The sequence below is a fragment of the Schistocerca nitens genome, chromosome 3 (genome assembly GCF_023898315.1).
Source record: "Schistocerca nitens isolate TAMUIC-IGC-003100 chromosome 3, iqSchNite1.1, whole genome shotgun sequence".
Lineage (NCBI taxonomy): Eukaryota > Metazoa > Arthropoda > Insecta > Orthoptera > Acrididae > Schistocerca > Schistocerca nitens.
In genome coordinates this window covers 287,406,669-287,419,842 of record NC_064616.1, presented here as the reverse complement: position 1 = coordinate 287,419,842, position 13,174 = coordinate 287,406,669, and the positions used below count along the sequence as shown (strand labels likewise).

At 36.4% G+C, this 13,174-nt stretch overlaps 1 protein-coding gene across 1 annotated transcript in view; it reads left to right on the top strand.

Annotated features, from left to right (window-relative positions):
* Positions 1 to 13,174, top strand: part of LOC126249183 (inactive phospholipase C-like protein 2) — a 703,636-nt gene that overhangs the window by 596,389 nt on the left and 94,073 nt on the right. Inside the window, exon 13 of the mRNA XM_049950838.1 lies at positions 4,937 to 5,100. Within this exon, the coding sequence (XP_049806795.1) occupies positions 4,937 to 5,100 (164 nt within the window). The remainder of the gene's footprint in view (positions 1 to 4,936; positions 5,101 to 13,174) is intronic.

Below are 13,174 nucleotides of genomic sequence, written 5' to 3'. Positions count from 1 at the left end.
TTTATTCTTGAGTTGATGCCATTATTTATAAAAGTGTGAGAAAATAAGTAAACATCGACCGAACTTACCAGGAAATACAAACAAAAATCAAACAGTGATTTTCAAGGAAGCTTGGTGAGTCAAGATCTCATTGACACACTCTGAAGAATTGTAAATATAATGAAGAGGATATGTTGTTAAGAAACCTCTTCCTGCTGGCATGTTGTTCTGGTGTTATGCACCTCAGTTTAAAGTATCATGCATGGTATATGTATTTGAGAGGCACATTCAATAAACTTTAAAATATTGTTGTAATTGCTTTTTTACACCTGTCTGCAAAGTGCATCTGAACTTAATGTGTTTCCTTCCTTCTTGTAGCAAATTCTTCCCATCCTGTTACTACACCTAGTGTTTGTCTTTTCTGTAAATTGCTGATATCGATTACAGTTTAGAATTTAGTTTTGTTCTCTACAGTGGCCTCTGTGATACTTATTTCCTGGTGATCTCTTTCAATTAGTCATATGTACTGAACTTTCACTGAAAGGGAAAAAAAAAACATGACAGTATTTTAGCCAGTCTCAAAATTTACCATTCTGAAAATGTGACCTTAGAATTTCACTCACTTTTTCCTGAATGTGTAAGAAGTTTTTGCAGACTGTTGGTATAATTCATGAAATCTTCTTGCCCTACTGATTCTCTTTGTACAAACTGAACCAGAATTTTCCCTTAGGAGCTCCTTGTCTTATTCTTCTGCATCTTCAATTGGTCATATGGCTCCACTGATCAAAATTTTGATTGAAATAATGGTTCAGACATAATATGTTATTTCCTGATGTCTTAGTTTTCATTTTGAGTTACTCATTTCTTAGTTGAATGTATTTTGATACAGACTTTTTTGTAATTCGCTTACTGTGTCTTCACTGGTTTTAAGGTTTAATTACGAATTTTCGATTATTTTTCCTAGATATTGAATTTAGTTGATCTATTTTGCAATTCCATTTTGGCCACTGAGAAATACTGGAGTTCCTTTCTTGTAATGTGCTTTTGTGGATGAGGATTGGATAGAAGTTTTTCAAAAAGGTAGCTTGTTTCTTGGCTGTTATCTTTCCTTACATATTCGTAGGATGAATTTGATGTTAAAGATTTACACTAAATACATTCTTCCTTTCCTGAATATGCTTGACATGAATCATATGAGTCTCCTGAGTAAGATTTATTTTTTAACAAGACGCTCTTCATCGGTTACTGACATTTGATTGCCTGAACACTTTGAAACTAGTTTCGTACATTTAAAGCTTCATTCATTTGCACTGGACCCACTATGATGCTCCAAAGGCTGAAACATCTGCATTTATTCCAATTCCCTTGCTGTCAGTAAACTACAAGAGCTGCCACTAACATACCCTTCAGAGAAAAATGAAGTAAAAGATATGGGACTACCATCATGTCCTGCAACTGAAGGGAAAATAATGTGGCATTCTTCCTCAGGCTGTCGTCACACTGTTGAATCTAAAATAACTGTGAGATGAAATGTGGCTAATAGTGAAGGACAGCAATTGTGGTTTGTGAAGCTAACTCCTCAGCCTTACTTACCTCATACCAGGTATGCTGATGTGGCAAGGTTGCAAAAATGTGTGTGAATAGTCACATTCAGGCAAGAGCAGCTTCCACTATGTGGTGCTTGTGTGTCACATTTTAATGGAGTCCATTTTGTATTTGACAACAATAGTTTAGTGGCCTCTTATTTCATACGATGATAAGGCAAGTTTGATAAAGCTTCCAAAATTTTGTGTTTTGTAAGGACTTCGGCATAAGCATAAGGTTGGAAGTTTTATTGTGTTGCAGAATGGCAGCTTCATTCTTTTATAGTCACATGATCAACTAGAATGTTTTTGTGTTATAATATCAATTTTTTTCATTCTCGTTAATCAGACTTATCTCTACATCTATACCTACCTACATATGTACTGCACAAACCACTGACAATGCAATGTGCTAGGTACTTTGTACAGACATTAATGAATCTCCATCCTATTCCATTTATAAATGAAGTGAGGAAGAAACAGCTATCTGCATGTCTCCATATATGCTTTGACCTATCTTATCTCACTCTCATGACCCCTTCCCTAGAATACCACTAAAGCAGTGAATTATTACACATTCTACTGGAATACCAGTTACCTAAATTCACCATACTGGGTTTGGTGATAACAACGCCACCTTTCTTATGAAGATTCCAATTTAGTTCCTGGAACATTTCTGTTACAGTGTCACATGGCCTGTGCTGATTTTTTTAAAATCCAAAAGATGTTTTTCTCAGTAGCTACTATATTTGCTGTACAGCCTACTTAATGAGGACCCCAAACCCTGGAACAGCACTCTATATAATTTATTCTAGTGTCTTGTATGTGGTTCCCATAATAAATGCAATGCATTCCCTCAGAAGCCTTCCATTTGTATTCCCTGCTACCGATTTTGCATGTTCATCTCATTCAATATCATGGTATTCCCCCCAGGTATTCAAATGGTATAACAATATTATACTACTGGGTTGTTTATCTAGTCTGTAGCATTACTTTGCATTTATACATCTTTTGAGGAAGTTGCTATTGAATACACCAAGTGGAAATATTATTACATCATTTTGCGTATCCTGACAATAATCTATGGCTGATGCTTTGCTTTAGACAATACATTTGTCATCAAACAATATGAAAGTGCTGCTGACCCTGTCTGACATGCCATTTATGTATATTAAGAGCTTTAACATTCCTATTTCACTTATTTGGGTCTCACCTCATGTGATTTACATTATTTCTGTCCACCATTCCTCATCTTCTATAAGAGATTGTTTTCTATCAATCAAAAATTCAGCATGCCACCCTCATATCTGAGAAGATACTCCATGCAGTCATGTCATGGTTATCATTTAATAATGCCACGCAGTATCAAATGATCAAATGGCTCTGAAAAATATAGGAAGACCAGATTATGGTCTTTTTGAATTTGTGCTCATTATATATGTGCTTTAGGACATGCTTTAAAACCATGCAACAGCCTGATGTTGCTGATCTTGCTTTGTAGCTCTGTTATCTGACATTTTCCACTTCTTATAAACAGGATGGGCGTCCACTCTTTTGCCAGACACATTTGACTGTTTGCTTTGTGAAAGACTAGTGATAAATATGAGATTGGAAAAGAACTAATCCTGCAGCTATTACAATGTAAAATCTAATTTTCATTCCTTCAGGACCAGGTACCACATTAACATTGAATAGTTTTGTTGTTTGGAATGCTTATTTCAGTATCATCCATTTGTTACATTGTACAGTAGTCATAATGTGGACTCGTAAGACCCTCTTAGCAATCAGATTTGATATATACTTGCTGCCTTTTTGCCTTCAGTCAAACTTAATTAGAACTAAATTAACATAATATACCATGATAATGTGCTTCAAGCATGGGTGCACACATTCTAAATGAATTGTGACTTTGTTGAGAATAAGTTATCCTCTTTGCAGTATCTACAATTCTGATACATTTTTTGCAGAGGTCATGACTCACTCTATATATAGGCAAATGACATCAACACACAGGTCATATGTTCAAATTTGGTATGGTTACCTTCATAGTGCAAACAATAAATAAAATGACTCTGAACATTTTATTTCCTAAGATGTGAGATTTTAGCTAGTGGTAAGATATAAAAGGTGAAGCAGATGAAGCAAAGAAAGTTGTATCAAGAAATAATGTTCAGTATAGTGAAGAAGTGACTTCATAGAGGGATACTTTTGAAACTCTCAACATTCTGCTCTTAGAAATGGCATGAGAAGAGGTATACAAATTGGTTAAGCAGTGGTACATGATCACCTTAAATGAAGTATTCCATAGAGAAAATCAACAGCAGCTGTATTGTTACCAAAATTGAGTACTAGCTCTACAATATAGATTTATTATTTTACCTTTAGTTTATGGAGAAATTACATAAAAGGTCATTTTTAAACAAATAAGATTTAGAAGAAATGCAGTGATTTCTAGTAAGAGATCAGAAAAATGTATCTGGGAATGAGCATAAAAATTTTAAACCTTTCAAACAGCATTTTTTACAATTCTAGAGAACTTTTAGATTTTTTTAAACCAAAGAGACAGAATATAAATAGGAATTCATTTTACTGTCAACAAATACCAGTGATATGTTAAACACTCAGGGCAATTGTTATTTCATGTAGATTCAGTGCCTATAGACTAAACTATTGGTTTTAATTTATAATGCTTATAGTTTAGGGCTATTAAAAAATCTGTGTATCTGACAGAATTTAACTAATTTATGTATGAGAGTTATTAGTGGTGCAAGAGAAGAAACAAATAAGATTACAATCAATGTTAATATGTTTATGACATTCAGAAGAAAAGAGTAAGATGACATGAGTTAGTGTGCATAATTTAGGAATTATAATGATTTTAGTGAACTGTTGATGTAGCAAGGTTGATAGTCCTTTCTGGCCTGGAAACAATGAAACTGAAATGATAGGTATGCATAATGCTTACTATATGAGCCAGCAAAGATTGGAAAACGCCATCATGTAAAGGAACTGGAAGCATAAAATGAAAAGATTTGCTAAAAGTTACCAAATAAACCCAATGTATCTAGAAACACAATAAAAATTTAGTTATTGATTGAGAGTTAAAATGACTCAGTTTCAGTTATAGTCTAAAAGGAATGAAAATGACCAAGAACACCACTGTTACTGTTGATTTACTACAAATGAGAATATAATTACTGTCAAACTCTCTCCTAATAATTGCACTTGGTCCTACAGATTAGTAAATCATGACTAGTACAGCTTGAGAACACCTGATCTCCAGTATGTAGATTAAATGTTCTTTATAGTAACATAGTGTCTATCATCTGCATGCTGTCCTACACCATTCTAAATGTTTAACTTTTATTTCGTAGTGGCCTTAAACTACCATGGCTCTGGCCATTTGATGGACATAAATGACGGACGATTTCGTGAAAATGGGGGATGTGGATATGTTTTAAAGCCAGAAATCATGCGAGATCACTTCACTTTATATAAATCTGCTATGAAAGACTGGATACCTGGAGTGAAACCTCAAGTACTGCATATAAAGGTGGTGTACTTTGTTAAAACTAAACTTTACGTAATGATTCTACAAAAAACCCTCATCATGAAGTATACTGGACAGTTTGTTTTGTATAATGATTGTTTCTACAGCATGTGGATGCTTTACAGAGGATAACAATCCAAGTATTTTTCTAAAAATAGTGTACAGGAGTTATTGAATGTATAGCATTTATTTGCTGTTTTGTCTAATCATAAAATATTTCTGAAGCTTTCAAATCACATTAGGCAACTTGACATCATTGTTATTTGGAGGAAGGAAAGTGTTCACGAGAGAGGAGCAACGAAGATTTGTACCACTACTTGTTTGTAGCTGTGAAGATCACAAAAGAATATGAAATATTGATACAATTGAAGATTAAAATACTGTAGTAAATTGAAATAGGTTTCTTGTCTTGCTATTGCTACGATACCACAAAATTACTTGAGGTTTAAGTATACGTATCCCTGAATGGAAATGTATATGAGTTTTCTTCGACAAACATCATGTTGTTGTAAAACTGGCTTCTCTATTAACCAAGACCTGTGTGGTGAAGGTGGAATGATTAAAAGGCACTGTGAGATGTACTCATTTCATATAGATCCTTCCTGCATGATGACAATGGCAAAATTCTACAGTTATGAAATAAATCAGTATCTGGAAGTAAATTGATAATAGTTTAGTAAATAATTATACAAGCATAAATGTAATAGTGTAGAACAATGTTGATTAAATCTGCTAGTAGTTCTATATTGGCACAGTATTGCCCGAGTTATGATATTGTTTAGAACATAAACTTTTGTATCATGAAAATAGCCTTTGAGTTCTGAAACTCTTGAAGATTGTCAAATAGCCCCTCCTTTTGCCGTTTCTTTTACTATCTCCTTTCCTTTCCCTCAGTTTTTGTTCAGCTGCCAAAAAGCATTAAATTATGATATTTTCCTGTCTTTACCGCCACCTGCTGCCCTGTCCTCTTAATCATAAATCTTAGTGAGCCACCTTCACATAGCCACGTTTTTTAGATTTTTTCCTGCAGATGAGATTCACTCTTTTTCTGTACCCCTGATGATGTTGCAGTGTCAGTTAATTGTATAGGTATATATAAAACTTATACATTTTTGTGTCCACCTCACCCCTCCCCCCCCCCCCCCCCCAAATCCCAAACAAAAATGAAAAGAATTACTAGTGTTAATATACTGCTTGCAAAAGGGAGATTTTATAAGACAGTCTTGATTTCCATTCAAAATGATACATATTAAAGTATGAGCAAATGGTGCAGTTATACTGAATGAAGAACAGTTGCTGTCATAAACTGTGACACAGTGTCATAGATTCTTGTATTTATGTAAATTTTGAAACAATTCCCTACTGTTGATTTAGTTTTGCTTATTATGAATATATTCACTTTATGGAGACAGAAATGACCAGCATAATCACTACTGAAACTCTCTTTGTCTTAAAAATGGTGTGCTATGGTGCCTCAGACCTGTCTGGTTCACACGCTGTGATGTCCATTATCATTATTATTTTTGCCAAATGTCTTACATTTGGGCTGTTACTTGGTGTTCATTTAGCTGCATCTTCTGTCTCATTCTCATCTGAAAGCTTTCTGGAACGCTGGTAGTGGTGACTCCTTCTGTTAAATAATACATAAATAATGTGGGTGTATATTATTCAGATACTTATTCCTAACTTTGGAGCTCCTCTGAAATGATTTATGATACTGGCAAACCCAAACAGATGTTACAATGGCTTCTTGACCAAGAATTACATCTTTTTTCAATAATGATGTTTTTAATATTCAACAACAAAAGATATATGTCACTTCTGATTCACCTGAGTTGTTCGCTGTTTCTTCTTAAATAAATGTACAAAATACACGCTGTTCTCTATGTGTTTGTCAATAAATTAAATCAAGAAATGAAAAAAGTCTGTTAGTAGTTAAACACACACATTTGGGCCACATACTGTGGATGATTATTTGATTCTGAAACTTCAGCATCCACTGTGATCCACTGTAATAACTATTCACTCTGTTTTAAGCAAATCCATTTTATGAGAGTTGTTTGAGAACTTCATGTACAATTGTTTCCTTAGACTTTTGTACACTGACTGCTGAGTCACAGAGACATGATGCATTATTACACTATGGAGCAGTGGAACTCTAGCATACCTTTCATCAATCTTTTTGGTATCATATCAACATGTATGTTTAATTTAGAACAATTTTTTGTGGACTTCAAATACACAAATGTGTAGTTTTCATGGAGTGATGGTTAACTTCAGTACTTTTATTAATTTATAAAGTGAATGTTGTAGTCTCTCAAATGTCCAACCTGTCTTGCCTATCTGCAAGCACAATAACACTTCCTTAGACAATCTTCAGAAACAATACTTCACTGTGAATAAAATTTTTGGAAGTGTTCCACTACATTTTGTGCTCATAAGCCTAATAAAATGTGCTTAAGCAGCCTTCAAGACCAAAAAAGAAAACAATATTTGAGAATACAACTTGTTTCTGCCCAAATAACACTGTATCAGAAAGGTAATATTTATTTAACACAAGGTAGGCTGTGTCTTTAAGTTTTTGTACTTCACATACAACGTATATTACAACATCTGAAACATCCAGTTTTTCCGTTTATCAGCTCAGTAATTCATCTGGAGATAATGTTCAGAGTCAGAAAATTTAATTTTGTACATACTTTTTCACATTTATCAAAGAATCACTACAGATCCCTACAGACAAGAAAAAATCTTTTTGTTTTTTGGCCAAAATTGGTGCTATTTTGGCCAAATTAGTTTTATTTTTACCAAATTAGTTGTATTTTTGCCAAGCTTGTCGTTATTTCATTGACAGATCTGTTATTTTTCCCAAATTAGTTGTATTTGTGCCAATTCTGTTATTTTTTGCCAAATTGTTTCTTTCCTTTAACGTACCTATTTTTTGCCAAAGTCAGTGATATCTTTTACGCTAAAGCCTGTTTTATTTGTTGCCAAATTCCTTGTTTTTTTCCAAATTCACTCTTATTTTTTGTCAAGTTTAGTGTCCTTTTCACAAATTCTGTGTTGCCTTTGCTCACAAAACCATTGATTTTGCATTATTTCACTAAAAACTGCTCAATTTGTGTTATAATTTTCATGAAATTTTCCTTCCCCTACAGATCTCCTATCAGAATAAGTATAATTAAATAATTGCTTTATATTATATACACCAACGGACTTGCAATAGTGGTAGCACTGGTTCTCATCAGATCATCGAAGTTAAGCATTTTCGGTCTTGGCTAACACTTGGATAGGTGACCGTTCAGGTCTGTTGGCAAGCAGGGTGCCCTAGGCCCTGATGAGGCCAATTGAGGAGCTTCTTGACCGAGAAATAATGCCTCCAGTCACGAAAACAATGGCTGTGACAGTTGTGTGGTGACCCTATGCATCTCCATACCTGCATCCAGTGACGTCTAAGGGCTGAGGATGATACGGTGGTCAGTTGGTTCCACTGGACCTTCAAGGCCTGTTCAGAAAGTTTTTCTTTTATACTATAGACCAGTAAAGATGCCTAGTACGAATAGGTGATACATGTTTGGTATGTTGTTGTTGTGGTCTTCAGTCCTGAGACTGGTTTGATGCAGCTCTCCATGCTACTCTATCCTGTGCAAGCTTCTTCATCTCCCAGTACCTACTGCAACCTACATCCTTCTGAATCTGCTTAGTGTATTGATCTCTTGGTCTCCCTCTACGATTTTTACCCTCCACGCTGCCCTCCAATGCTAAAGTTGTGATCCCTTGATGCCTCAAAACATGTCCTACCAACCGATCCCTTCTTTTAGTCAAGTTGTGCCACAAACTTCTCTTCTCCCCAATCCTATTCAATACCTCCTCATTAGTTACGTGATCTACCCACCTTATCTTCAGCATTCTTCTGTAGCACCACATTTCGAAAGCTTCTATTCTCTTCTTGTCCAAACTAGTTATCGTCCATGTCTCACTTCCATACATGGCTACACTCCATACAAATACTTTCAGAAACGACTTCCTGACACCTAAATCTATACTCGATGTTAACAAATTTCTCTTCTTGAGAAACGCTTTCCTTGCCATTGCCAGTCTACATTTTATATCCTCTCTACTTCGACCATCATCGGTTATTTTACTCCCTAAATAGCAAAACTCCTTTACTACTTTAAGTGTCTCATTTCCTAATCTAATTCCCTCAGCATCACCCGACTTAATTTGACTACATTCCATTATCCTCGTTTTGCTTTTGTTGATGTTCATATTATATCCTCCTTTCAAGACATTGTCCATTCCGTTCAACTGCTCTTCCAAGTCCTTTGCTGTCTCTGACAGAATTACAATGTCATCGGCGAACCTCAAAGTTTTTACTTCTTCTCCATGAATTTTAATACCTACTCCGAACTTTTCTTTTGTTTCCTTTACTGCTTGCTCAATATACAGATTGAATAACATCGGGGAGAGGCTACAACCCTGTCTCACTCCTTTCCCAACCACTGCTTCCCTTTCATGCCCCTCGACTCTTATAGCTGCCATCTGGTTTCTGTACAAATTGTAAATAGCCTTTCGCTCCCTGTATTTTACCCCTGCCACCTTCAGAATTTGAAAGAGAGTATTCCAGTCAACATTGTCAAAAGCTTTCTCTAAGTCTACAAATGCTAGAAACGTAGGTTTGCCTTTTCTTAATCTTTCTTCCAAGATAAGTCGTAAGGTCAGTATTGCCTCACGTGTTCCAACATTTCTACGGAATCCAAACTGATCTTCCCCGAGGTCGGCTTCTACCAGTTTTTCCATTCGTCTGTAAAGAATTCGCGTCAGTATTTTGCAGCTGTGACTTATTAAACTGATAGTTCGGTAATTTTCACATCTGTCAACACCTGCTTTCTTTGGTATTGGAATTATTATATTCTTCTTGAAGTCTGAGGGTATTTCACCTGTCTCATACATCGTGCTCATTAGATGGTAGAGTTTTGTCATGACTGGCTCTCCCGAGGCCATCAGTAGTTCTAGTGGAATGTTGTCTACTCCCGGGGCCTTGTTTCGACTCAGGTCTTTCAGTGCTCTGTCAAACTCTTCACGCAGTACCTTATCTCCCATTTCGTCTTCATCTACATCCTCTTCCATTTCCATAATATTGTCCTCGAGTACATCTCCCTTGTATAAACCCTCTATATACTCCTTCCACCTTTCTGCCTTCCCTTCTTTGCTTAGAACTGGGTTGCCATCTGAGCTCTTGATATTCATACAAGTGGTTCTCTTCTCTCCAAAGGTCTCTTTAATTTTCCTGTAGGCAGTATCTATCTTACCCCTAGTGAGACAAGCCTCTACATCCTTACATTTGTCCTCTAGCCATCCCTGCTTAGCCATTTTGCACTTCCTGTCGATTTCATTTTTGAGACGTTTGTATTCCTTTTTGCCTGCTTCATTTACTGCATTTTTATATTTTCTCCTTTCATCAATTAAATTCAATATTTCTTCTGTTACCCAAGGATTTCTATTAGCCCTCGTCTTTTTACCTACTTGATCGTCTGCTGCCTTCACCACTTCATCCCTCAGAGCTACCCATTCTTCTTCTACTGTATTTCTTTCCCCCATTCCTGTCAGTTGTCCCCTTATGCTCTCCCTGAAACTCTCTACAACCTCTGGTTCTTTCAGTTTATCCAGGTCCCATCTCCTTAAATTCCCACCTTTTTGCAGTTTCTTCAGTTTCAATCTGCAGTTCATAACCAATAGATTGTGGTCAGAATCCACATCTGCCCCAGGAAATGTCTTACAATTTAAAACCTGGTTCCTAAATCTCTGTCTTACCATTATATAATCTATCTGAAACCTGTCAGTATCTCCTGGCTTCTTCCATGTATACAGCCTCCTTTCATGATTCTTGAACCAAGTGTTAGCTATGATTAAGTTATGCTCTGTGCAAAATTCTACAAGGCGGCTTCCTCTTTCATTCCTTCCCCCCAATCCATATTCACCTACTATGTTTCCTTCTCTCCTTTTTCCTACTGACGAATTCCAGTCACCCATGACTATTAAATTTTCGTCTCCCTTCACTACCTGAATAATTTCTTTTATCTCGTCATACATTTCATCTATTTCTTCATCATCTGCAGAGCTAGTTGGCATATAAACTTGTACTACTGTAGTAGGCATGGGCTTTGTGTCTATCTTGGCCACAATAATGCGTTCACTATGCTGTTTGTAGTAGCTAACCCGCACTCCTATTTTTTTATTCATTATTAAACCTACTCCTGCATTACCCCTATTTGATTTTGTATTTATAACCCTGTAATCACCTGACCAAAAGTCTTGTTCCTCCTGCCACCGAACTTCAATAATTCCCACTATATCTAACTTTAACCTATCCATTTCCCTTTTCAAATTTTCTAACCTACCTGCCCGATTAAGTGATCTGACATTCCACGCTCCGATCCGTAGAACGCCAGTTTTCTTTCTCCTGATAACGACGTCCTCTTGAGTAGTCCCCGCCCGGAGATCCGAATGGGGGACTATTTTACCTCCGGAATATTTTACCCAAGAGGACGCCATCATCATTTAATCATACAGTAGAGCTGCATGTCCTCGGGAAAAATTACGGCTGTAGTTTCCCCTTGCTTTCAGCCGTTCGCAGTACCAGCACAGCAAGGCCGTTTTGGTTAATGTTACAAGGCCAGATCAGTCAATCATCCAGACTGTTGCCCCTGCAACTACTGAAAAGGCTGCTGCCCCTCTTCAGGAACCACATGTTTGTCTGGCCTCTCAACAGATACCCCTCCGTTGTGGTTGCACCTACGGTACGGCCATCTGTATCGCTGAGGCACGCAAGCCTCCCCACCAACGGCAAGGTCCATGGTTCATGGGGGGGTATACAATAATAAAACATTCTGTTGCAAAAGACAGATTTTTTTAGTTATATGATAAATTATACTGTGTATAGGTATGTAAAATCCATCTTTGCAACACCAGTAATTGCAAAGATAGATTTTAAACACCTTTAATAACTGTAAAACAAATAAGTTTACTGTGTCCCCATGAATGAAGAACTTAATCACACTGCATTTCCAGTTATTTTCCCCAGGTCTTTAGAACTCTACTCACAAAATCATAAAAATATTTTTCTTTTGTTTTTGTTCCTTATAAAGTTGTTTCCCTTTAAACATTGTTTAGGGAAGTATTTCTTTCATTTAACTGTTCCTGAGCAATAGCCCATCGTTAATAATTCTTTGTGAAATTAAATCTCAAAAAAATGGTGCAGTCCATTTTTTGCATTCACATCTGGTTTCTTGGCACGCTTTCTGTTTCAAGCAAAATAGTCATCTGTGCTTTAGCATATCATTCTTGGAGTGCTCTCTTACAGTGGCATTTGAAAATTTCACCCTGTAAATAGTACAGGTTTGTTGCAGTCAGAGCATAATGCTCTCCCAGACTTCTTGGTTTTTGTTACATGAATTCCCACAGATTCTCATACCAGAAATTAATGAAACCCTACCAGTGATATACTGCATTCAGCTTGCACCCTGTAGAGAGTGTGAGGCAATAAAACATACATGTTCAGAAAGTAAAAATAAACTTTCTGTACCATTTCACAGTCTTGTGCAATGATCCAACTGAACTGAATAGAATGTCGAAACAGTCAACTTCTCACTTAGTTGGGTTTTAGCATACATAACAATGTGGCTTTTTGATGTTTCATTCATGTTAGTTTTTTCTGGTACAAGAATTTCTGTTTTGTTACAGGTAATGAACATTGCAAACAGGCTTTTTGTTACATCAGTTTCTGTAATGTGACTTCGCTGAATTTATCTTGTAATTTTGGTATGTTGCATCTGACTGCAATCATACAACATGCAGTCATTTTATGATTCTGAAGCTAGAACAACATTGAAACTTCCTGGCAGATTAAAACTGTGTGCCAGACCGAGACTCGAACTCGGGACCTTTGCAAGGTCACGCCCCATCCTCACAGCTTTACTTCTGCCAGTACCTCATCTCCTACCTTCCAAACTTTACAGAAGCTCTCCTGCGAACCTTGCAGAACTAGCAATCCTGAAAGAAA